Source organism: Lithobates pipiens, unplaced genomic scaffold (assembly GCF_037356315.1).
Source record: "Lithobates pipiens isolate NorthernLeopardFrog02 unplaced genomic scaffold, aLitPip1_a1.2 Scaffold_8, whole genome shotgun sequence".
NCBI lineage: Eukaryota > Metazoa > Chordata > Amphibia > Anura > Ranidae > Lithobates > Lithobates pipiens.
In genome coordinates this window covers 300,091,296-300,117,675 of record NW_027507903.1, presented here as the reverse complement: position 1 = coordinate 300,117,675, position 26,380 = coordinate 300,091,296, and the positions used below count along the sequence as shown (strand labels likewise).

The 26,380-nt window shown below is 44.8% G+C and overlaps 1 protein-coding gene across 2 annotated transcripts in view; it reads right to left on the bottom strand.

The window, feature by feature from the left end:
- THOC3 (THO complex subunit 3) overlaps positions 1–19,581 on the bottom strand; it is a 28,478-nt gene extending 8,897 nt beyond the window's left edge. The window contains exons 1-5 of one of the 2 annotated variants that reach the window (XM_077472602.1): positions 19,367–19,581; positions 7,677–7,833; positions 7,467–7,502; positions 6,203–6,407; positions 4,659–4,820 (exon numbers count right to left, since the gene is read on the bottom strand). In XM_077472602.1, the coding sequence (XP_077328728.1) occupies positions 4,659–4,820; positions 6,203–6,407; positions 7,467–7,502; positions 7,677–7,833; positions 19,367–19,537 (731 nt within the window). In that variant the 5' untranslated portion in view covers positions 19,538–19,581. The remainder of the gene's footprint in view (positions 1–4,658; positions 4,821–6,202; positions 6,408–7,466; positions 7,503–7,676; positions 7,834–19,366) is intronic. The other variant, XM_077472603.1, reaches the window with a different exon arrangement.
- Between the last annotated feature and the right edge of the window lie 6,799 nt (positions 19,582–26,380).

Below are 26,380 nucleotides of genomic sequence, written 5' to 3'. Positions count from 1 at the left end.
AGAGACCTTTGGTGCTCCCTTGGCGATTGATATAGGCCACAGCTGTGGCATTGTCTGATTGAATCCTGACAGGACAATCCCGTAACCTGAAAGTCCAGGTCTTTAGAGCCAGATGTACTGCCCGAATTTCTAGGATATTGTTGGACAAGGTTTTTTTCGCTTCTTGACCACTGTCCCTGGTCTTTTCTAGTACTGCTCCCCAGCCTCCCCAGCCTGAAAGGCTGGCATCCGTCGTTACCATTTTCCAGATGACTGGACTGAAGGATTTTCCTTTTAGTAGATTCTGGATTAGTAACCAAGTGAGGCTTTGGGACAGACGCATTGGCAGGTCTAAAGCTTGAATTGTTTTGTTCCAAGCAGACAGGGTACTGTTTTGCAACAGTATTAATTGAAACTGGGCATAGGGAACTTCGAATGAAGCCACCATGGTTTCTAGCAACCTCATGCAAAAGGTAAATGGAAGGATCACCATTTGACCTGACCATCTGCACCAACTCTTATGGAGTTGATCTTTGCCTGAGGCAAGAACACCCTTTCCTGGGCTGTGTCTATGATCAGACCCAAGTACTCCAGCTTTTTTAGCCTAAGAAAGACTTCTCTAGGTTGAGAATCCAACCCAACTCTTCAGATACTTTGTTGTAGTGTGTATGCTTTGCTCCAACTGAGCTACCGACTGATCTATTAGTAATAGGACATCTTGAAAGGAGCAGGTCTTCAGGAATTGACTTCGATTTTTTTTAGATCTAGAATGGGCCTGACATCTCCCTTTGGTTTCGGTACCAAAAAAAAGGTTTGACTAAAACCCCAAGCATTGCTCCTTTGTGGGGATCTGTATGATCACCCCTTGAGATATTAATCTAGTCTAGTGCCTGAAACAGAGATAGTCTTTTTCCTGGATCTTTAGGAACGCTTGCCCCCAGGAAGCGAGACGGTAGAAAGTCCTGAAATTCCAGCTTGTACCTCAGCGTTACCATGGAGATGACCGATCTGTCCTGAATCTCTTGCTTTCCAGACTTCTGAAAACTGCAGAAGTCTTCCCCCCCTTGGTGAGGGAGGTTTCCGCTTCATGATGAGGCTTTAGGATTCTGCTTTGCAGGTTTCAGACCCCAGGACTTCTTTTGAGCCTGGGTCTGACTCTGAGATTTACCTCTAGAGTGCAACGGCGGAGGCGGTCGCTCCTGCCTAGAGGAGGGAAAAGAGCCTGTTTAAATGAAGGGCATTTATACTTTCTTTTGACTGGCAAGAGTACATTTCCCATTAGAAATTGTTTGGATATGTGTGTAAGTTTTCGCCAAATAGTTACTCCCCATGAAAAGGGAGCCCTGTTAGGAGGTCTTTACATGGTGCTTCAGCTGGCCAAATTTTTTTAATCACGGGATTCTACACATATGTACAAGCATAAGGCATGACGCCTGGTGAATAGAATCTTTAATGGCATCTATGGCAAAGCATAATGCTTTTGGTAGTTCAGCGAAATCCAGAGCTTGTTGTGCAGGAAGCTCTCTAAGGGCCTGTTTAAATTGGTCCTTTAGGGATTAAAAGACGCTTATTGCAGCGACTACAGACTAAGTAATGGCACCTGCCATGGAAAAAGTAGATCTTAAGAGGGATTCCATCTCCGTATCTGTTGGATCCTTAAGCATCTGTGTATTGTATACTGGACAAGTTGAGCCTTTATTTACATTGGAAATCACAGCGTCAACTGCTGGTATTTTCCATCTTTTGGAGAATTTCTCCTCCAGGGGATAGAGAATTGCAATTTTCTTAAGAGGGAGAAAATGCTTATCCGGGTGATCCCATTCAGCAAAAATAAGCTGTTCTAATAATGCATGTGCAGGAAATGCATGCAAAGGTGGAGAGGGATTTTAAAAGGAACCCAAGGAAGAAACCAAAAACGTTCAGGAGACTCCATCAGGGGTAGCATGAAAGTAGAACGAACCATCTCAGTAAGAGGTTTTATCAGCAATTTCTCAGATTTGAGAGGCTGAAAAAGGCTCATCTGTTTCCACCACAGAGGAATCTTCGGTTTGTTTTTCCTCCTGATCGACGGAGGGTAACACCTCATTCTGTTCTGAATTGGGGGAGGGGGGATCTAGAACGTTGTTATACCTGAAGGGTTCCACATGTACTGCCACTTTAAGGCTGGCTCCACCCAGGAGTGATGCCAAGGGTCAAGGGGTATGGTAGCCATCTTGGACACATGTAAGAGCCTAATAAGATGTACTGTCCTGAGATGCATGTTGCAGTGTACAGTAAGTACTGGAAATAAACTTCCATTGTTCCAGACCAGAGTCTTGTGTCTCTCACAACTCAGAGGATATAACAAACGTTTCCTAGCCATCTGGAGGATGCGATTAAAGCTGCTAATCTTTCCTCCAGACCCTGCAGGGAGGAGGAAAGGACATCTTCAGTCACGTACAGGGGGCTGAGATGTGAGAAACAGTAGTACCATCAATTTGTTCCAACGGCTCACCCTGCCTTGCCGTAACTGGTAATTCAGGCAAGGATGACAGCATAGAAATGCGACTCAGGATCCTAGTGCCTGGGGTGAAACCTTTACCTTTTTGGTAGGCATAGTCCCAAGTACAAAAACAGAGGTACTATACAAATTGCACTTAAACACTGAAAATAGTCATGCCGTTTAAAGCCGCTATAAAATTCAGCCTAGTGCTGGGAAAAAGGTGTTGTTCCTGTATCAGGAATTATAGGTCGCAACCCTCAAAATGTTTCACAGTTCTGTCCCTGTGTGCAGGCTGCTCACGGCTGTTTTGTATTTGTTTTTAGCCTGTCGTGTGTCCTCGTGGACGTTTAGCCCCCTCCGAGTAAAAATTCTGCCTCTTTTTACTTTTAAAATGTCCCCGCGCTTGTGCACAGCGTTTTCGGGTCCAACCAGCCCAAACAAAAAGGGGGAAGCAGGGACCCATCCAGCAACAGGCACAAACAATGAAATCGGCCACAGTAAAAAAAAAAAAAAAAAATTGCGGTAGTAGCGGGACCCCCATGGGGGGAGGGGGGGGGGGGGGGAGTGCAACACTGCTGTCCCCCTAACCCTCTGGTCCCCTCGGGGGGGGGGGGGGAGAAGAAAATGTTTGCAGCTTTCTTTTACCTTGCAGTCTCCCTCCACACGCTGCGACAACCAGGCACAGACTGAGCTTACAGTGAAGAAAACAGAGTAAGGTATGTGCATAGACTCCCTCTAGTGGGGAGAATTAAGGCACAGCAACATTTTTCACTAATGGAAGAAATACATAGATGTTTTTTTAATACCCAAGTTTCTTCCCTTACCTTATCCTCGCCACAGGATTTGCTGAATTAACAGACAATCCAACCTTCACCCAACACTGCAGGCTGAGTAGCAAACCTTCAAGGACTGGGTCCCAACTGCCTTGGACCTGTAAAACGCCCCATCAGGAAGTTTAGGTAATATAACAAGCCCTAAGCCCTGGGTTCCTGGGGTCCAGCCTTACAAAGAGGCGTTACAGGCAAAACCTTGTGCTTCGGATACAAGGCCCCAGGTACCATCCCTTTAGGCCTCAATGGCAGTTTAGATGGATCTGGTCTATGGAGGCTATTTAAATGCAGCATGGATCCGCTCCTGGAGCTCCTCAAAACACATCTTCACTTGTGACCAACACCTTAGACACTGGTGAAAAAACTGATGTGCTCCTGGAAGGAGGAGGGGTTATACAGGGAGTAAACTTCCTTGATTGGGTTTACCAGTGTTACACCTTAAGGTAGCCTATAACCCATTGTGTCCCATGATGTAGGATAAAGAAATACAGGAACTTCCACTGCTAGAACAGGAACAAGCATGTAAATAAAGACTGAAGTCAGAACTGCAAACATTTTCTATGTCTGTACCTCAGTACTTAAAGTGGTTCTAAAGTAAATCGTTTCTTTACCTTAATGCAGCGATCCACACCGCTCACTCTTCCTACCCCGTTTCCCCTAAAATAAGACCTAGCGTGATTGTCGACGATGGCTGCAATATAAGCCCTAGCCCCCAAATAAGCCCTAGTTAAAGTCCTTCTATGTCTTATTCTCAGGGTAGGGCTTATTTTTGGGGAAAGAGGATGGGGTTTATTTGGGGGGTAGGGCTTATATTGCAGCCATCACTGACACTCATGCTAGGTCTTATTTTAGGGGAAACCGGGTAGTCTCACATGAGACTCCAAAAGCAGCGGGAACTATAGTCAATCAAATCCTGTGAAGAGGGAGCAGAGGGCATGGCCAAGCCACACTGCATGTGTATATGGAAACGGCTTGCTGAGGGGGCACTCGGGATAGGAGCAGCACAGCACCAGCAGGGGACTCCAGAAGAGGAGGTAAGGTACTGCTCTGTGCAATACTATTACAGAGAGCAGGTGCTCCAAATATAACATGATTTTTTTTATGTTAATTTAAAAAAAGTTCGCCTTTAGGATCACTTTAATAAGATTAAAGTATAGCCAAGTTAACAAACAAAAATTTACTAAGCTACAGCAAATGTTTGTGTTTTTAGTAATGAGAGCTAAAAGTCATTATGGGAAATAACATGCGTTATAGCTTAGAGAATTGAGATAATACATTCTTTATGCTTCAAAGTTAAATATTCTCAGCATGTGAACACGAGTATAACTGTCTATTAGTAACTGTGCTGTCAGAGCTCGGAGACATACCGTGAAAAGCAGCGTACACACACTAGCTCTTCTATATCCCATAAACTGACAAGGGCATCAGCACTGCCTGTTGCAAAGTATTTTCCTGTAGGATCAAACTTTATGCAGATGCAATTGGATGGGTGCGCGTTGATCGACTGAATTGGCTTCAACTCTGGGTAGCTACAGAAATAAAAAAAAATAAAAAATAAAAGATATTACCATGTCAAAGTGAAGAAAGATCACTACTAATTATGAAAATTACATTGAAAGAAAAAATAAATAAAGAACATACTACATAAACACCTGTGAACGTTGAACTGAACTCAAAAATGAAGATTTGCTGCATTACAGGGAAATTGTAGAAATGCCAATTGTGCATATGCAGAACACTGAAAAAACAATTTACCTAATTCAACGGCTTCGGAAAGGCCCCTTTCACACTGGGGCGCCAGCGGTAAATAGCTGCTATTTTTAGCGGGAGTTTTTGGCCCCTAGCGGGGGTTAAAAGCGCCCCGCTTGTGGCCGAAAAAGGGTTAACGCGACTCGCAAAGTGCTGCTGCAGGCTGTTCAGCAGCGGTGCCCATTCATTTCTATGGGCAGGAGCGGTGTATCACTGCTCCAAAGATGCTGCTTGCAGGAGATTTTTTAACGTCCTGCCAGCACATTGCCTCAGTGTAAAAGCCCTCCAGCTTTCACACAAACTGCAGGGGAGCTGTTTTTTAGCCCAAAAGCATCTGAAAAATAGCTCAGTGTGAAAGGGGTCAAAAGAATTGTCTGTAACAGTGATGATTTTGGTACATTATTATTGCCTGTGCTCTCCCTGAAGCTGATTTTTTCCGCATTTACCACCCCTTGTTTCGTGTCTCTGTTGAGGCAGTCATCTTTGTAGAGGCGGGGCTTTTGTCAGAGCCTCCAGCAATGAGAACATTGCGCAGCACAGTAGTGACAATACTAAACCTCACTCCAGATATCCGAGACAAAAAAAAAAAATTCCTCTAGGTCCCTTTAAAAGCCTGGCTCCATAGGCAACAAGCCTTCATACATATAATCCAGGTTTGGCAGTCCCTAGCAAGTATTCCATAAAACAAAAAATAATAATAAATGTATATGTATGTATATATATATATATATATATATATATATATATATATATATATATATATATATATATATATATATATATATATATATATATATATATATATATAGGAACACAATAGTTTTGCACTCAAAACCAGACCTATCACAGAATCAGTTTTTTTTTTTTTTTATTAGCTCAATGCGTGTAGGCCATTTCATTATAAAAGATTTACTTTATTGCATATACACACACACACATTATTTATATATTATATATATATATATATATATATATATATATATATATATATATATACACATACATATATACACACACACACACATACACACTAGAAGGGCATTGATATTTTTCCAGATGAACTCTAGATAAAAAAGGCACATTTCCCCCTGCTCTAGGGCTGGTTTTAACTGCATTGTAAGAGGTCATGTGAAGAGGGTATAAACAGTGGTAGGTCACATACCTCAGAATGTTGATACAGCCATTCCCATTTGTGAGGAAGAACATATTGTTATCATTGTTCCACGAGATTTCATTAACCTCAAATTTGAACTGCTCCTCTGCTCTGGGGCGGTACGTTTTTACATCTATGAAAGTGACTACATCATCTTTATTGCCTACTGCAATAGTTTGACCATCTGGGCTCCAGCAGATATTTATGTTCTCACCTATAAGCAAGCATACAAATACAGATAAGACAGGGATCACTGTAGTACCGTGCAAACATTTTTAGAGGCAACCTTTATTTTTCCCTAAAAGTAAATAGTTTTCTGCAAAATATATTTTTTTAAATATCCAGTAAGCTTACAAAGTTGAAAGTGAACTCATGCTATGTAAAGAAAAAAAGCAAACATGTTGTGCCACCTCCTGAGGAAACCTCCCCTTACTCTATTACCATTGGTCTCCAAGTTGTTAGGCGTTAAGGGGTAATCTCCCAAATACATACAGCAGTGCTAAACCCCTCTCCACTCTATGTTTAAGCTAGAGTTGGTGCTTTAAAACTGAATTTACAGTCAGTATTAAACAATTAAAATATATCTAGGAATTGTTCTACCTGACAGAGAAAAGTCCTAACTAATGCTACACAGGAAAAAGAAGTAGGAACTTTTCAGAGCCTACAAGTCTCCTCAAGTTTGGACTGCTAATGAACATCCTATTAACATACATCTTGAGCTTACTTCTTCTCAGTACCTCATCTTCAAGCCCTGACTACGGAGAAATATAAATTGTGATTTTCGATTTTAAGCTCATTTCCAAAGTGAGTCGTGACCCGAGACTTGAGGTGTTAAAGACTTTCATGCATGGTGAAAGTGTACTCAAAATGCCCTAATTTACTAAGACTGGAGAGAGCAAAATCTAGTGCTCCAGTGCATTGTAGCCAATCAGCTTCTAACTTCAGCTTTTTCAATTAAGCTTTGACAAGAAAACCTGGAAGCCGATTGGTTTAAAGGTAGTGCTACACCAGATTTTGCACGCTTCAACTAGAGTAAATCAACCCCAAAATGCCATAGCTTCGCTAGTGATTTGGAATAAAAAAAAAAAGAAAAAAAAAAAAAAAAAAGAAAATCTATTTCCACATTATCACAAACAAAAGGAGCTTTGGTTGATCAATCACAGGCCTTTTGCAGCACCATATGATCAATCAAAATCACAATAAAATCAAGGATTGCAACAACAACTTTCTAAAATGCATCAACCAATAGACAACACAATATGAATTGTTTTACCCCATGAGTCATCTGCTGTGTGCCCTTTGCTCCCAACTGTTCAAATAAAGAAAAAATCTTTAATATATTGCAGAAAAGCTTGCAGACAAGCAGGTTTGGCAGATGTGACATAGAGGCATGGCTGTGTTGCATTTTTAAATGTTTGGAATGTTTTAACTGCTAACGCAAAACTCCTAGACAGCTACAAACTAAAGTACTGAGGTTACTTACCTTTTGTTGTAACAGTTGTGACGCACCTTTCAGATCTAACATCCCATATGCGTATCGTCTTATCTCCTGAAGCAGTGACAAAGAGATCTGGGTTTGAGGGGTGCCAGCACAGCTGGTCCACACTGTCTCCATGGCCACGGTAATTAAGTTCTTTTACCTACAATATAAAATTAAGGTCAGTCTTATATTAAGGCATTCCGCCTGGGCAATAAATTAGCCTACAGTGCTAGGTTCCTAGCTTTAATTGCCAGCAATCACGTGGAAAAATAGGCACTTATATTACTGTACATTGTGGGTTTCAAGTTAAAATTATTATTTTTTTGCTAGAAAGTTACTTGGAATCCCCAAACATGAATGATTATATATTTTTTTTTTGTAGCAGAGATCCTAGGGAATAAAACGGTGGTTGTTGCAATATTTTATGTCACACTGTATTTGCGCAGCACTCTTAAATGCAATTTTTTTGGAAAGATAAAAAAAATACAATAAAAAAAAAAGTACAGTTATCCCAATTTTTTGTATAACATGCAAGATGTTACACCGTGAGAATCATGATTCTTTATTCTAAGCAAAAATAAAAAAAAAATAAAAAAAAACATGATTCTCATTTTGGCCAGAATCGTACAGCTCTAAAGCCTCATGTACATTGCTGCTGCTAAACAGACCTTTAAGAGCAGTTGGGTATTTTTTTCCAACTGTTCCTCCATGTTATCTTATCAGTGCATGTACACAGGGTCATTTACAGTCCTTTCTAGGCAGTTGAGTTTAGAGGCTTTTTTGGACCGCAAGCTTAGGAAAGCTGAGCTTACAGGCATTTCAAGCGCTATTTAGTCAGTCAGTCATTTTTGGCTAAACACAAAACACAGCAAAATGCAGCTAAACACAGCATGTAAATGCGGCAAAACTGGCATTTTAAACATGGGTTACTGTATGTCAACTTCAATCATTCAGGGGAGGTTGTAAAAACGTCCCGTATACATGAAGCCTAACAAATTAGACATCCAAAATAAACTTGACAGGCAGCAAGTCCCACGCTAACCAAAATTGTGACCTGGATTTACACTTTTATATATATGTCAGAGAAACTCTAAAAAAGAATCTGTTTCCCATCCATGCGACAAATAGCCCAAATTGTGACAGATTCATGTACATGTCAGCGAGATAGAGATATATTAGGGCCGAAACAACTAATCAATTAATTGATTAATCAGCCAGCTGATTAGTTGGCCTGCATAAATAATGCATTATTTGTTTACATATCAGGAAATACAGTGCAGCACGCACACACACACACACTTCTACACAGTCCATACATGTTAGAAGATACAATGCAGCACATATACAGCTCTTTCATCTTTTTTCCCCACAAATAGAGATTTCTTCTTTTGGTGGTATTTGAACAGCTCTGTTTTTTATTTTTTGCACTATAAAACAAAAAAGACAATTTTGCAATATATATTGTACTTTTTGCTATAGTAATTATACCAAAAAAAAAAAAAAATCACAATAATCGTATATTGGGGGAAAGATTCATGGCATTTTTATTTTATTTTTTTACTAGTAATGGTGGTAATCAGTGATTTTTAATCATTATGGCCGACAGGTCAGAAACTTTCGACATATTTTTGGGACCAGACAATTATACAGCTATCAGTGCTATAAAAATCCACTGATTACTGTATAAATCAAGGGGTTTACTGTGTTCCCTCGTGTGTGTTCTAACTGTAGGGGGATGGGAGTGACTGGGAGATGACAGATCGTTGTTCCTAGCTAGTAGGAACTCACGATCTGTCTCTCATCACCTAACAGAGATTTGTGCGTTTATACACACACACACACACACACACACACACACACACACACACACACACACACACCTGTTCTGGCTCTCATGCCCGCAATTGTGTGTGGCCGGCGATCATAGCGACCAACGTATAGCTACAACAGTTTGCGGGATCATACTGACCTGCCACAGTATGACGACGGTGGTTGGTCAGCAAGTGGTTAATTTTTCAGCAAGTGGTTAATTTTTCTGTGTCTATTTACCAGATTCAACCTCTAATAGTATATACAGTATATCTCTTCTGTCTGTTATTCTCAGAGTGGATTAGAGATTCTTCCTAACCATATAGTTATTTACATTTTCCACCACATATAGATATTTAAGAATAAATGGCATTAAAATATATGTGTGTGTGATATATATTATATATACACACACACACACACACACTGACAGAACTATCACACCAAAGAACCTAAACAGGAAAATACTGCATAATGTCAGTAGATGGAGCTGAGGAATGATGCGGGAAAATCAATAAATCTGGTCAGAAAGGTTCCAGAACAGGGACGTCAAACAATTTCAGCGGCGTGGGCTCATCGGTATTATGGTTGCTCTCAAAAAGGTCCGGTTGCATCTGTAAGACTATATAAATGTAACTACTCTATCATATTAAATAATTGCCTCTGCATTTGATTACTGGTTTTAGTGATACCTTAAAAAAGGGGTTGTAAAGGGGTTTTCACCCTAATGCATTAAGGTGAAAAAAATGTGCTGCAGCTGCTCAAAGAGCTCCCCCCTCATTTTTTTCTTAGCTGAACCTGATTATTCCAGCAATGTGCACAAGCCTAGCGACTCCAGCCACTGTCTCTGGTCCTCAGTGGAAAAATTGGCTGCTGCTGCAGTCAAATTCAGGGACACAGGAGCTGTCTGTGTCAATGGATGCAGCAGCGAGACTTATGAGCACACCGCAACGGGTGCCCCCATGGAAAGTGGCTCTCCATGGGGGAAACCGATGAAGAGGAGGATCAGGGTTGCTCTGTGCAAAACCCTTACACATAGCAGGTAAATATGACTTTTTTTTTTTTTTTAAACACACAAACCTTTACAATCACTTTAAGGCGTCATGCACACTGGACGTTTTTACAGCAGCTGTTTTTGGCATCAGACATTTTTTCCCTACAGTCAAGAAACTCCTCATGTTATCCTAGGTGTCCATGCACACAGACTGTTAACAGCAATTTTTGGCTGGAGCGCTTTTTGGCTAAAAACACCCCAAAACAGTGGGTTCTGAGAGCAGTTTTTCATCTGTAAAAATGCTCCATCTAAAAATGCTGATAAATTATCAAAAGCGCTGTTTACCAGCATTTGAAGTTTGATTGGTTGACGCAGAAAGACGCTATTGCAAAAACTTTGAAAAACTCGCTGCAAAGCTACTAGCGTTTTTATAATGTTATTTTAACATCCAGTGTGCATGAGGCCTAGACTTAAGTTATGAAGAGCAGGTGCAGACTAGAATGGAGCCCACTCACACTGCTACAGCAGATGATGCAAATCTGAAAAGGAGGGTCGCTGGTATCATCCACAAGAAACTTTTTTTGGAGACTGTTCAGACAGAACATGACCCTGCCGTGGTGTTCAGCCTGAGCAGTCTCCAATAAAATTTCTTGTGGATGATAACAGTTGTGTGCAACTCTCCTTTTCAACTGGCATAGAACTGTATTATTCTCAAAATAGTTATAAGCAATGTCCAGAGCAAAACCCTTCACCCCGCACCCCCCAACCCAAACATACATATGTAAAGAGCCCCCCACCATCAGAAGTCAAGAGTCGTCGTCCCCCACCCACCCTTACATTACACCTCCCTTTCCTTGTGCTGGGCCTGGACCAAGCTAGTGGCGAAGCTAGGAAGCAAAAAGTGCAGAGTCTTGAGGAGGATCTCAGGAGGGCTAGAGTCAAATGCCGGAATCCGCTGAATGCTGAGAACAGGGGAAGTGGAGACGAGGGGGTGTTGCAGCTGCACAGGATCTGTAGAAAGACTACTGTCCTCCTTTCTGCTGCCAATTGCTGAGATTTGGGGGGGGGCGAGACAGAAAAACCATTCCAGGGCTGCATGGAGGAGCGCAGAATGGAGTTCTGTCCTCTGCTGCCGACTGCAAAGGCAAGGTAGGGCCAGAGATGAGGGGGGGTGCGAGGGCCACGTGAAATGGCCTGGTGGGTCATATTCAGCCCGCAGGCCTGGTGTTAGAAGCTCTAAAGCAGTGCTTCTCAACCCTGTCATCAAGAACCCCCTGTTGGGGATACTTGAGGACAGGGTTCACATCCACTGTTCTAAAGAATGCTGGAGTGAACTGCTATACAATTAAAATCTAACAGCTGTTACTATAAAAAAAAAAAAAAAGCCAAGGAATCCGTTTATGTCCACAGGGAAATTGATAGTCCTACTACAACAAAATTACTAAAAGCAGCAGCTACTAAACAACTCCAGCCAAAGCTGTCTTTTTCATTTTGCAGTGTTGAAGGTTTAGAAAGTCTGTCAATAGTGAGCGGCAACCCAGCAATAAAATCCTGATAAACGTGTCAAAGGGACGAAAAAACTGAGTTAGACTTACCGGTAACTATTTCCAGTAGTCCTCCAGGACAGCCCTTGAGAGATGGAGCTCCTCCCATCGACACAGGAAACACGTTGCCATTCAGTTCAAAAGGTGGTTCCTCAGGCCCATGGTCAGTCATCACCAAGAACTGAAAAACAAATCACAACAGGTAATATCAAATTAATTCAAGGGTGGGATCATGCTGTCCTGGAAGACTACTGGAAATAGAGTTAGAGTTACTGGTAAGTTTAACCCTGGTTTTCTCCGGTCGTCTTCCAGGACAGCCCTCGAGAGGCTCCCCAAGTGCTCACCAGATTGGGGGGGGGGGGGGGGGGGGTTGGGTACAGCTTGGAGGACCTTTCCCCCAAAAGCCTGGTCCTGAATAGACAGTAAGTCTAGTCAGTAATGCCTTGTAAAAGGTGGTAAAGCTTGACCATGTGGCTGCTTTGCAGATCTGCTCTGGGGTGGCACCAGCCTTTTCCACCCAGGACACCAAGAATGCTCTTGGCGAGTTGTAATAACCCCAGGAGGTTCTTTAGTATTCTATACCTCTCCGTAATAGCCAACTTAATCCATCTAGCTAGAGTGACTTTGGAGGCTTTTTTGACCCCTACGCTTCCCAGAGAACAGGACAAAATAAATCCGCTCTCCTAATTGTCTTGGTTGCTTCTAAATACTAGGGATGCACCGAAATTTCGGCCGCCGAAACATATCGGCCGAAAATGCCCCTTTCGGCAATTTGCCGAAAGGAAAAAACGGCCGATAATTGAGCCGAAAATGGGGCGGGGCCTGGGCGGGGGCGGAGCAGAGCAGAGCCCCTGATGCCGCCCATCACGGGAGGTGTATAGCGCAGGAAAGCTGCCTCCGCCGCCTGGATCAATAGAGCGCCGGGAACATCACAGCTTTAATTTTAATAGATGTGTGTTCCCCCGTCTTGCGGCGTCGCATACAGCCCCTCCCCCTCGTTCGGGAAACTGTGATAGACAGGTCACCCGTCCAGATTGGACGGGGGAATCTGTCTATCACAGTTCCCCGGACAAGGGGGAGGGGCTGTATGTGGCGGCGCGCGACGGGGGAACACACAGCTATTGAAATTAAAGCTGTGATGTTCCCAGCGCTCTATTGATCCAGACGGCAGAGGCGGCTCTCCTCTCTTTCTGCATCACTGACTACACAGGGGACAACACACGCTGCACGAGGGGACACCACACTTATCTCTTTTATCATGTCGCCAGTCTCTGGCCACCTCCTGAACCATGTCGCCAGTCTCTGGCCACCTCCTGAACCATGTCGCCAGTCTCTGGCCACCTCCTGAACCATGTCGCCAGTCTCTGGCCACCTCCTGAACCATGTCGCCAGTCTCTGGCCACCTCCTGAACCATGTCGCCAGTCTCTGGCCACCTCCTGAACCATGTCGCCAGTCTCTGGCCACCTCCTGAACCATGTCGCCAGTCTCTGGCCACCTCCTGAACCATGTCGCCAGTCTCTGGCCACCTCCTGAACCATGTCCCCAGTCTCTGACCACCTCCTGTATAAAAATATTTTTTTTAAAACAGTCATTTTCGGTATCGGTGCTGTTTTGGTATCCGTTTCGGTTTTCGGCCTAGTGTATTTTTCATTTTCGGTATCGGTTTCGGCACATCCCTACTAAATACCCTAGAATACATCTTCTCACATCTAGCAAGTGAAATTGCTTTACTTTGTCGTTTGATGTATCTTGACAGAACGTAGGTAGGATAATGTCCTTGGACTTATGAAATTTAGATGCCACTTTTGGCAGGAATCCAGGATCCGTCCTTAGGACGACTATAGTCCCAGATCTGGAGGAAGGGCTCTGCATGAGCAGTCTTAAAGAGGCCCTTGAAATTGGTTCGAACAGCACCCCCAGAAAGGCCTTGAGGATAACAGAGGTCCCAGGTTGGGGGCTTGTGAATCTGGACTGGTCTGTGTCTTGCGGCTGCTTTAAAGAATCTTGCGATAAGCAGATCTTCCTGTAAGCGTTTTTCTAGGTACACAGTCAAGGCAGCGACCTGCACTTTAATTGTACTTAGCGACAACCCCCGATCTATCCCTTCTTGAAGAAACTCTAGTATACCCTTTGTGTCCTTGCTTTCCTCCCCTCTGCTATCTAACCAGGCATTACATTTTTTCCAGATTTTGCCATAGATAGCTTGGGTGACTGGTTTTCAACTCAGAAGTAGAGTTCGTATAACCCCCTCTGATAGTCCCTTGTTCCTCAGGATTTCTTCCTCAGCCACGCTGAAAGTTTTAAATGTGGCGGTTTGTGGATGCCATAGAGGCTCCTGTGAAAGAAGATCCTGTCAGAGGGGTAGCCTCAGAGGAGGTTGATCTGCTAGCTTTAGAAGCGTTGTAAACAACGGTCTTTTGGGTCAGAATGGCGCTACCAAGATTAAACGTGTCTCGGGTGGAGGGGTGGAAATGGGCAAGCCAGGCTCAAGATCCAGGGGTCCCGCAGAGCATCCACCGCCAGGGGGTTCATATCCTTGGCATAGCAAAAAGAAATTTGGAACTTTTGCATTTTTCTTGGTCATGAACAGATCCATCTCTGGTCTCCTCCAGTAAGCCACTATGTGGTTGAATACATCTGGATGCAGAGACCACTCTTGATTCGAAACTTGTTGTCGACAGAAGTCTGCAGTATAGTTCTGCTCTCCCTTTCAGATGTACCGCTGAGATGGATTTGAGGTTTTCTGCCCACTGAAAAAAAATGTACTTGGCTGCTAACATCAGCCGGGGACTCCTGGTACCCCCTCCCCCGTTTGTTGATATACGCTAAAACTGTCATTTTGTCAGAACAGACCTGAAGATGGTGACCCTGGACCATTTCCTGAAAGACTAGTAAAGCTCTAGAAAGAGCGGTCAGCTCTTTCCAGTTGAACTCTTACTCCTCTGGAGTCCACTTGACTTGAGCCCAGCACGAGTTGAAATGGGCTCCCCATCCCCAACTTCTAGCGTCTGTGGTCAGTATGGATGTTTATAGGTAGTATCCAATGTACCCCTTTTTGAAGGTTCTCCTTGTCCTTCCACCACTACAGAGATCGCTTTACTCTTGTGGAAATCGTTATGTATTCTTCTAGGTCTTTGTCTTCGTTATTCCAGCAAAAACCTCTGTAGGCTTCTTTAGTGGAAGTGGGCCCATTGTACGGCTGGTATTGATGGTGTCATAAGGCCTAATGCCGACATTGCTTCTCTTACTGTGCAGCTGTGATTGGATTGAAGGCAAGACATCCTCAGTTTCAGCTTTGATATCTTCTCTTCTGGCAGCACTATCTTCTGATCTCTGGATTGAATGTTGTAGCCCAAAAAGAGAATGGTTTGTGCTGGGTTTGGTTTGGATTTTTCTTGATTTATTATCCACCCCAATCGTTGTAGGCCACGTTGTGTTATCTCCAAACCCTGACGAAGCAGCTTCTCTGAGTGGGCCATAAGGAGATCATCCAAATATGGTACAATCGAGTATCAAAAGGGACTAGTGCTCTGGCCAGAACTTTGGTGAAAATTCTCAGGGATGACAACAGCCCGAAGGGAAGTGCTCTGCACTGAAAGTGATAAATTGTCTTCGATTTGAATTGCTAGACGAAGGAATTTTTGACATTCCCTCTTTATTGGAATATGTAGATAGGCATCTTTTTAGATACAAAGTTGCCATAAAAATTTCTTTCTGCAGATTTTTTTATCGAATAAAAGGGATCCATGCAAAATTTTTTGTATTGAATGGATAAGTTCAGAGGCCGGAAGTTCATAATTAGTCTGAACTTTCCGGGTGGCTTTTTTTAATCAAAAACACGTGCGAATAGAAACCACCCTCCCGTTCCTGAACTGGGACTGGAACAATACATCTTGATCCACCATCTCCCCGATCAGTAATAAATGTCCTCGCAGTTGTGATAGCCAGAATTCTAGATTCCTAGCTACGCATGTTGTGGCTAGTGCTGGCTTTAGGTTGGTCATCGCCACATCCCAGGCCCTTTTCAAGACTATGTCTGTTCTCCTGTCCATTGGGTCCTTTAAGTACCCCATATCCTCAAAGTCCAAGTCAGACTGCTTTGATACTTTAGACAGTGGTGTGTCTGGTGAAGGATTTTTATTCCAAATGGCTTCTGGGTTCTCGTCAAAAGGAAACTTCCCTTTTAGAGAATAAGCCTTTTTTTTATCCGGCTCCACCCATTCTTTTCGAAGGTCAGAAAGTATGTTATGTATTGGAAATACTTTCGCCTTCTTTTTCCCCAGGGCCTCGTACATTTTATCATGTTTGGACAATTGAACTTCCTCTTCATTAATTTCTAGAGTGTCATATATTGCGCCTAACAAATCGTCCACTTCTAGTCGTTTTGTTAGCTATAGCCTTATCTTCATCCTGATCAGAGTCTAAGTCAGAAGATTCAGGCCCAACTAAAGCGGGGCTATGCTCCTTGACTCTTCGGGGCTCCCCTGAGCTGGAGGTTGTACGGCCCGGCAAAGCGGGAATTACAGCTGCATTACTGGTGGATGTGTTCACATCTGAAATTAACTCTCTAAAAAGGGATTTACAAAGTTGCCAAGCCCCCCCCCCCCCCCCCCCCAACACCCGTGCTGCACAGCACCATTTCTGCAGATTCCCGGGACAGTTAGGGGTCGTCCACCACCATGGTAAATAGCACAGTATGGGGCTTGTCCAGCAGTCTACCTGTGCTTGGCTGGTGCCTGCTTCCGCTGGAGTGTTCTGGGGATTCACCTCCATGGTCCCCCCTCTATTCCAGATCCCGCCGCTAGTCCTGTTTAGCTGGATGCTGGTTGGACGTTTTCTAGGCCCAGCCTGGCCTTCCCCTCCCCTTGCTCCCTGGAGACCCGGAAGTCTTAGCGCGCAGTGATGATGTAGTTCCGCCAGAAATAACATGAACTGCGTCTCCGGCTCCACCACGACTGAACAGCCAGGAGATGAAATAGACGTTGCACGCCATCTCACCTGTCCGACCTGCGCTGCACAGTCACACCCTGGGGGACCTGCATCACCCTGCCACTGGCCCTCACCATGCACTGGCAAGAAGGGGCGACGGGTCTGCTCCTGTCTGCTGGACGGTACCCGGGCCAAAAGATCAAATGGAAAAGATCTTAATGGAGCACCGACTGATAGGACCCAGTCCCCCTGTACGGTCTCCTCTCCCTTCAGGCAGCCCCTGAGAGATGTAGTACTTCCTTTCCTGCTCACTCAGCAACATGTTTCTCCAACAGAAGAAACACAAATGATTCACCAGGGACCGCCCTTTGAACTGAATCGCAACGTGTTTCCTGTGGCGATGGAAGGAGCTCAATCTCTCAAGGGCTGTCCTGGAACAAGAATATGGAAAATCTCCTCAATGCGCACTAAGACAGCAATAAAAACACCTTTTCTAATGTAGTAATGATTAGATTCTATGTCAGGATTATATTGCTGTCTGTCTTCCTCTACCCACAACACATCCCCCGATGCCCATGAAGCTCAATTTGGAGATACTTTTGTAGCTCAATTTGGGTAGATTTGTGCGTTTTTGAAGCAGCTGAAAACAAACACACACCAACAAACGATCTAACAGATTATATTTTTCTCTATTGATGAATACAAAAATATCGCCAAAACTCCAAAAGCTTGAAAAACTCTAAAAAAAAAAAAAATGCATACAAAATACAAGAGAAAACTCCCTTAGGGGCTGTGGGGTTCTGTGCGGTGCGATTTCAGCCCATTCATTTTAAATGGGCTAAAATCACTCTGAACCAAAAGTATTGCATGAGCTACTTTTTAACCACTTCCCAACCAGCCGCCACAGCTATACTGTGGTAGGTTGTTTCCCCTGGGCGAATAGTTATAACTATACGTCGGCTCACCTTTTGACCACTAGGGGGCATGCCTGGGGCACCACGCCGGAGGCGATGCATGTGCCCGTCGGTTGCGATGACTGCCGGGCACCCGAGATTGCTCCAAACAGAGATCTGTCAATGTAAACATACAGATCACCATACTGTCATGGGTGAGGAGAGCGATCTGTTGTTCGTACCAAGTATGAGCAATGATCGCTCTCCTCACCCAGGCAGCTCCCCCCCCCCTTAGAATAACTCCCTATGTAACAGTTAACCCCTTCCCTGCCAATGACATTTACACAAGAGTGCATTTTTATAGCAATGATCGCTATATAAATGCCAATGGTCCCAAAAAGTCCGATCTGTCAGCCATGATGGTGCAGTCCTGATAATTAAAAAAAAATAATAATAATAATAATTTTGAAAACAGCCATTACTAGTGAAAAAAAAAAATAGGAATAACAAAAATGCCATTAATCTTTCCCCTATTTTGTAGACGCTATAACTTATGCGCAAACCAATCAATATACGCTTACTGCGATGTTTATTACCAAAAATATGTAGAAGAATACATATCGGCCTAAACTGAGGAAAAAAAATTATCTTTAAAAAATAAATAAAAAATATGGGGATATTAAAGCAAAGTGTACAACATTTTTTTTTCAAAATTGAAGCTTTTTTTTGTTTATAGCGCAAAAAAATAAAAACCGCAGATGATCAAATACCACCAAAAGAAAGCTATTTTTTGGAGGGGAAAAAAAAGGACGTAATTATTATTATTATTTTTTTTTGGTACGACTGCACAATTCTCAGTTAAAGTGACGCAGTGCCTTATCGCAAAAAATTGCCTAGTCATTGCGCAGCTAAATCTTCCATGGCTGAAGTGGTTAAAAATGCACTGCAACCTGATTGCACGGGACAAAAGTACCATGCGATCCAGTGCGGGGGCAAACAGCATTTGCGACCTGCATTTGGGGTATCGTTAACCTCATATTGACACCAGCTGCACACCACAAACGTAGTGCATTTTGCATGCAGCGTGTGAATCGCACAGGAACATACAACGCATTCCTGCGCGAACTGGCCCAAAAAAAAAAAAAAAAGTGACGCTCAGGTGTTAATTCAGACAAACCAAAGGCTCACACTGACCAATGGCTTGGGGTAAACACTGCAAGAGCCTGTGCACTCCATCCCCACACACACTTACTCTATGCTACACAAGCTTGAATGTAAAAAAAAAAGCCATAAATGCACCTTGATCACAAGGCTCATAAGGTCAATACTTTCGCCTTCACTTTTTTGTTTAATGCAAACAACGCCTTCAAACATTCCCCGATGTACAATTAATCAGAAGGTTCAAACACAAGCTCAGTTTGCAGGCACCTGAGCCCAGAGATAGACACATAGAACACTGGGCTGACAAAGGTCCTACCAGCTGGGCACCCTGCAGTATATGCTCAGGTTTCCTGCCCTCTCACCAGTCGGTCTTTCTCCAGAACAAACACGCTGGCCGTCTTGTCGAATGAGCCGGAAGCGAGGCGGCGCCCATCGCAGCTCCAAGCCACCGAGTGCACCTTAGCGCTGTGTGCCGGGAATTCTCGGGTCTTGCTGTTTCCGCGGAAATGTTCTTGCAGCGCCTGAGCCGACATGGCGAGCCGCACAGCACACGTCACTAAGCTGCGACAAGCGTCGGGCCACTGCCATGACTCTACTTCCGGGTTACCGGCCCCGCCTTCTCTGGTTACATACAAATCCTATGAGAAACGAATACAATCGTTCCTTTTACTTTGTAATTCGACTTAGAACGTTGATAACTTTAAACTTAACAGGAAGATACACTGGGAATTATACTTGAAAACGTTCACAAAGTCCACAGGACTAAAATACCACTCCAATACCACGCAGTTAGACACCCTCCTGACAATTGCGCGGTCATAGAACATTGCGCCCAAACAAATTTTTTACAATTTTGTTTCCACAAATAGAGCTTTATTTTGGTGGTATTTGATCACCTCTGTGGTTTTAATTTTTTGCGCAGCAAATAAAAAAAGACCAAAACTGTTTCTGTCAGTTTTTTGTAAATAAGTACATTTTCTTCTTCAATGACAGGCACTGATATGGCTGCACTGACAGGCATTGATAAGGTGGCACTGATGGGCACCGATGAGGTGGCCCTGGTATGCAACACTGATGGGCACTCATAGGTGGCACTGATGGACACTCATAGGTGGCACTGATGGGTACTTATAGGCAGGGCTTTTTATCAGCAGGAACTAGGGGGAACTCAGTTCCACCACCTCTGGCTCAGGTCTTCTGCTCCCTGCTCACCACTATCACTTGGTAACACTGAAGTCCAGCTTCTGCATTTACAGGTGATAGCTTATCTCCCAGTAGCTCCCACAGGTCAGATCTCCTATGCAGATACCACTGAGTGCTGGACAGGGACAAGGGAGATACAGAAAAGGTGCCCAGGCTTCAATGCAGTCATGGGCAGGAGAGGGTGCGTGGTAGGCTGCACCCTCCGTGGTCTCCATTTTTTTCCCTGGTGACCAGTTGTTGATGCTCCTGCATAATCTCCCTTGCAAGTGATTGTAGTGTAGTGCCGGTACTCCTAACGAGTACGTGCTATTTATTTAAATTTATTTTTGGCTCAAAACTATAGCAAGTTTTGGGGTTAATTGTACTTTGGCATCAGTTTGGCTGGGCTGTATAGAAGTTCTGCCTGGTCATAGGTGTGGTTGTACACCCGTGGGAGGCTTTAGAACGCAGTCTGGTTGGACGCATTGGGTACCTATCTTCATCTCAGAGCCAATCAGTGGGCGCATTTGTCTCACTGTGTAATCTGGGAAAGGGTACTTAAGGTGCCAAAGTCATGTGGTTCGGGGTTCCGGTCCAGAAGTTGTTGCTCACTCCGTGGTCCTGGTCCTCCTAACCAGCCCCCAGGGGCCCTCATGGCCTGGGGTGCGGATCCATCCATTTCCGAGCCTCAGAACTGGCTATTTCGAGGCGCAGTAACTGGAAGGAGGATTCTAAGGTGTTTCGGTGCCATCTCGGGTTTGGAGAGGCCCAGTAACTCTACACGCGACCAGGGCAGGACTCTTCAGTAAGAGAACCACGCACAAGGCTGGCTGCTCGGTAAGAGCCTGAAAGCTGAGCTGCCATGGACATTGACTGAATCCACAATTCTTACGGTATCGCCGGACCGGCTGAAAGATTCTGGAACAGTAAGAAAGGTTCCTACTTCTATCCTTCCAGTTATAACTAAGTTTCCAACCAAGTCGGTGTGAGAGACTTGTAAAAGCTAGAATTACGTGTTGGCTGATAATCCCAAACTTAAGGATTTATCCAACAGTTAAATAATCCAGTTGAGAGTGGCTATTCCCTGGATAGAGAGAGAGACTTTTATTGAAGTCAGCAGTTCCAAGCACCTGAGCTAAACTTTACCCTGATACCCTCTATTCCCAACTTAGAGACTGAGTTTGTTCAACTGTTTTATGCAAAATAAAAATCCTAACAAGGAATTCAAGTGTCGGTCTCTACAGTTACTGGGTTATCGACCTTGGGAACCCCTAGACAAGGACAAGTATGAGCTGGTGGAGGTAATCGGTAAGCCCAGAAAAATTCAGCAGCTCCTTCGGGGGTTAGTGCTACAGTAGTGTAGTATAGTATGCTGGGAGGTACTACAGTCGGATAGGTGTTTCAGCTTAATATTGCAACAAAGGTAAGATATATGACAGATGGTGCAGCTTTTAAGGAGGGCAGTGGGGGGAGGGTGTTGTATGCAGAGGGAAGAGCCACTATTTGATGCCATTTGGCAGGTATGTGAATGTGGCGAGCATGGTTGAGTTCCTGCACCTATTCTCTGAGAAAAAAGTCCTGCTTATGGGTGGCACTGATGGGTGGCACAGACGAGCACTGATAGGTGGCACTGCTGACACTGATGGGTGGCATTGCTGGGCATCACTGTTTTTATTTTGGTACATGATGGTGCCAGTCAGTACCCATTTGTGGGCACTGACCGGCACAGATTGGGCATCATTTGCACATGTGGATGGCCATGGGGTACATACCTGGCCATCCACATGTTGCCCAATTCCCTGGTGGTCCAGGCGGCTTCCCAGGTTGTCTAGTGTGGGCATCTGAGGGGGGCTGCGCTGATAAACAATCAGCGCAGACCCCCCTGTCAGGAGAGCCACCGATCGGTTCTCCTCTACTCACGTCTGTCAGACACGAGTGAGGAAAAGCCGATCACTGTCTTTTCCTATTTACATCATGACCAGCTGTGATTGGACATGGCTGATCACATGGTAAAGAGCCTCCGCCGGAGGCTCTTTACCAAGATCAGTGGAGCGGTGTGTCAGACTGACACACCGATCGACACAATGCGTGCCCCCACGGGCACGCGGCGGCATGTTATCCTGAAGGACGTTTAGTGCTAGAAATATCCCCCAAATAACACCTGAAAACCCATTAATTTCAGTGTGACTTTTCACACCGGGGTGGTGCACTTGTGGGACGTTAGGAAAAGTTCTGCAAGCAGCATCTTTGGGGCGGTTTGGGAGAGCTGTATACAGCGCACCCAAAAACGCCCTGCCCAATGAAATGAATGGGCAGTACTTCTAATGCGATTTGGAATTGCCGCAACACAGACGTGTTTAACCCCTTCTTCAGCTGCTAGCAGGGGGTTAAAAGCTCCCGCCAGTGGACAAAAATCGAAGCTAAAACAAGATGCACATTAGCGCTAATGCGGCCACGGCTCAGCATGAAAGGGGTCTAAGTCTAGTCAGGCATGATATGCAAGTATAGAAGATCCAATCAGCTTCCTCCATTATCTTGCAGATGATGGCACTGTCATGTCTGATGGTAAAGTTTACTCCATAGTAGGGCCCATGAAGGAAAGATAAAACAGCCACATAGTGTAAAACTGCTTAACAGTTTATTAAAATAAATCAGTGTTAAACACTTACAGAAATTCGGTAAAAACAAGCATTAATAGATCCAAGACATCCTAGATAATGATGGACGAACTTCCGACAGGATGTTTTGCGAACCGCGAATGCAGCCCTGATAGAGAGCACTGACACCAGGACGGTGATAGAGAGCACTGACACCAGCACCGTGATAGAGAGCACTGACACCAGCACCGTGAGAGCACTGGCACCAGCACCGTGATAGAGAGCACTGACACCAGCACCGTGATAGAGAGCACTGACAACAGCACCATGATAGAGACCACTGACACCAGCACCGAGATAGAGAGCACTGACACCAGCACCGAGATAGAGAGTACTGACACCAGCACCAAGATAGAGAGTACTGACACCAGCACCGTGATAGAGAGCACTGACATCAGCACCGTGAGAACACTGACACCAGCACCGTGATAGAGAGCACTGAGACCACACCAGCACCGAGATAGAGAACACTGACACCAGCACCGTGATAGAGAGTACTGACACCAGCACCGTGATTGAGAGCACTGAGACCACAACAGCATCGAGATAGAGAGCATTGACACCAGCACCGTGATAGAGAGCACTGGCCTGGCTCCTGCTCATCATTCAGGATAATGTCATCCTCCTCGTTCTCCTCTCCCGCAAGATGTCCTGGACTCCAGGGTATTTGACAACGAATCGCTGCACGACGAGTTTAAGACGTGTGCCATGCATGGCATGTGTGTAATTGTGCCCTGTTTCAATGCGCTAAGCAGATTGCACCTTTGTCATACACCACTTTACCAACTGTCAAATTGAGCGGTGTTAGCCACTGATCTGCCTGTGAACGCAAAGCTGAAAGGCGTGCAGGGCCAGTGTGGCTCTTGGCTTCCAGGCACAACAGACGCAGCACAGCATGGCAACGTCTCACCTGGCATGTCGAATAGGTTCTGGGGATCTTGGGCGGCGCAGCGGAAGAGACGCTAGCAGCGGAAAAGGAGGACTCAGCTATGGAGGAGAGGGAGGATGGAGAAGGAGGAGGAGAAGAAGAGGCAGGCCTGCATGCAATCCGTGGCGGTAAAACCAAATATACACGGGTGCCACGGGTTACATGCTTGACAGCCATCAGAAGGTTCACCCAGGGGGCGGTAAAAGTTATATACCTTCCCTGCCCGTGTTTGCTAGACCACGTGTCTGTGGTCAGATGTATCTTGGCACCGACACTGTGTGCCAGAGATACATTCACTTGCCGCTGAACATGGCCATATAGCTCTGGGATGCCCTTCTGTGAGAAATACTTCCTTCCTGGGACCTTCCATTGTGGTGTTCCAATGGCCACAAATTTTCAAAAGGCCTCTGAGTCCACCAGTTTATATGGCAGTAGTTGGCGGGCTATCAGTTCTGATAAGCCAGCGGTCAACCGTTGGGCAAGAGGGTTATCCGGCGTCATAATTTTTTTATGCTCGAACATTTGGCCCACAGAAACATGCCTTTTTCCAGAAAAATTTGAGGACGGCATGATGGAAGGTGGAGTGGAGGACAATTGTGAGGAGAGAGGAGAAGTAGAAGATGAGGCTGGACGGTGAGAGCCTGGAGTGTGGCTTTCTGGGTTCCGTTGCTCCCACTGGGCTCGGTGATGGCAGCTCATGTGCCTTCTTAAGGCGGTCGTCCCTAGGTGAGTGTTGGGCTTACCGCGACTTATGCGTTGACTGCAAAGGCTGCAGATGGCAACACTATTGTCAGCAGCGGACATGTTAAAAAAAGCCCACACTGCGGAGCCATGTGCCGGCATCCTGGAAGCACCAGATGTGACCGTATAAGGTTGATGCCTTGCTCCTGATACATTAGCAGTCTGCTTTGTCCCTCCTGTGCAATCTAAGTTCCGCTGGCTTCTCCTCCCTATCTGCTGGTCCATATCTCCCTCTGAACTCCCCTCCTCTTCCTCTCTTGTGGGCACCCACGTGACATCACTAGACATGTCATCATCGATGTTACCTTCCCCACCGCTATAATTAGAGATCTCGGAGTAGGCAGCAACACTGGGGACCAACCTCCTCCTTGGGCTGATCTGGGTACTGTCGTCAGACTGCTGAGTGGCGGTTGTTGCTACCTCCTCTTCCTGATCCAATGCCAAGAGTGGCTGCTCATCGGCAATGTCTTGTGATGGATCGAAAAATAATTCCTGTGACTCAAGCGGAGGGTATATGGTGGTGGTGTTGGTGGTGGTGTCTTTGGGGGTGCACACAGCAGAGAGTGAAGAAGAGGGTGCAGATCGAGAGGATGAGGAGGGTGCAGAAGAGTAAGGCTGAGTGAGCCACGCAACCAAGTCTGGTGCGTCCTTTGACGTAATCAAACGCACCTTCTGCAATTTGCCACTTTGGCTCAAGCCTGTTGCTCCTGCCCTACCCCTACCACCCCTGCAGAAGGGCCTGCCTCTTACTCTGCCTGTCATTTTTTAAATGACCCTGTGACAAAAGTCTCTAGAGAAGTGCAGTATGTATGTGGAAGAAGGTATATAACACCCCACTTCAATCTGTCGTTTTAGGTCTATCACACCAGTTACAATACTTTTTTTTAAATTGCGTTTGTCACTCTTTGTAGTATCGCTGCAGAACCGCTCAGCAGTCACAATGCTGCACAGTGGAAATGCACTATACTATGCTTTCTATATTTGCAAGTATTTTATACGTGTATTACACCCCTATATACTGCACACCAAATAGTACACCTATGCCAGTCCTTAAAAGGACCTTTGTGGACCTAATAGTAGCTAGCTAGTAGCTAGTGAATTGCAGACTGTCCCTGCTCCAAACACCAAACTGTCGGTCAGCAGCACAGCAGTGCAGGGCACTATAATAGGCTTTCTATATTTGAAAGAAAGTATATTATACGTGTATTACAACCCTATTTACTGTACACCTATACCAGTCCAAAACCTCCCTGGCGGTGATCCCGAGTCTGGCTCGGGCTGGGATTTCAGTACCATAAGCGGTAACCCCAAGCCAGACTCGGGATCGCATCGCTGGATACAGGGAGAGTTACTTACCTTGTCCCCTGGATCCAGCGATGTCCTCCGCGCTGTGTGATCGAGCTGTCCTCCGCTCGATTCACACAATGCCCGAGTGCCGCCGAGCTCCGTTCCCTGCAACGTTACGGCGCACGGGAGCGGAGATCGACGCCAAATTCAAAAAAGTAAAAACACACACAGTACTGTAATCTTACAGATAACAGTACTGTATGAAAAAAATTACACACTCCCTTTGACCCTAGTGGTCTGTCCTGTGCCCTGCATGCACTTTTATATTATAAATACTGTTTTTTCTGCCTGAAATTTGGAGATTGCCCATAGCAACCAAAAACTGTCCCTTTATGTCAAAAGTGATTTTAGACCAACTAGAAAACAGCGATAATAAATTAGAATCACTTGCAGAATTGAGCGATAGCGATTTGTGGGGAAATTTGTCATCAAACACTAAATCTAATCACAGCGACAATTCTGCAAATGAGCAAATTTCAGTGTTTTTGGATTTGATTACATTATTGAATAATTTTTATTAT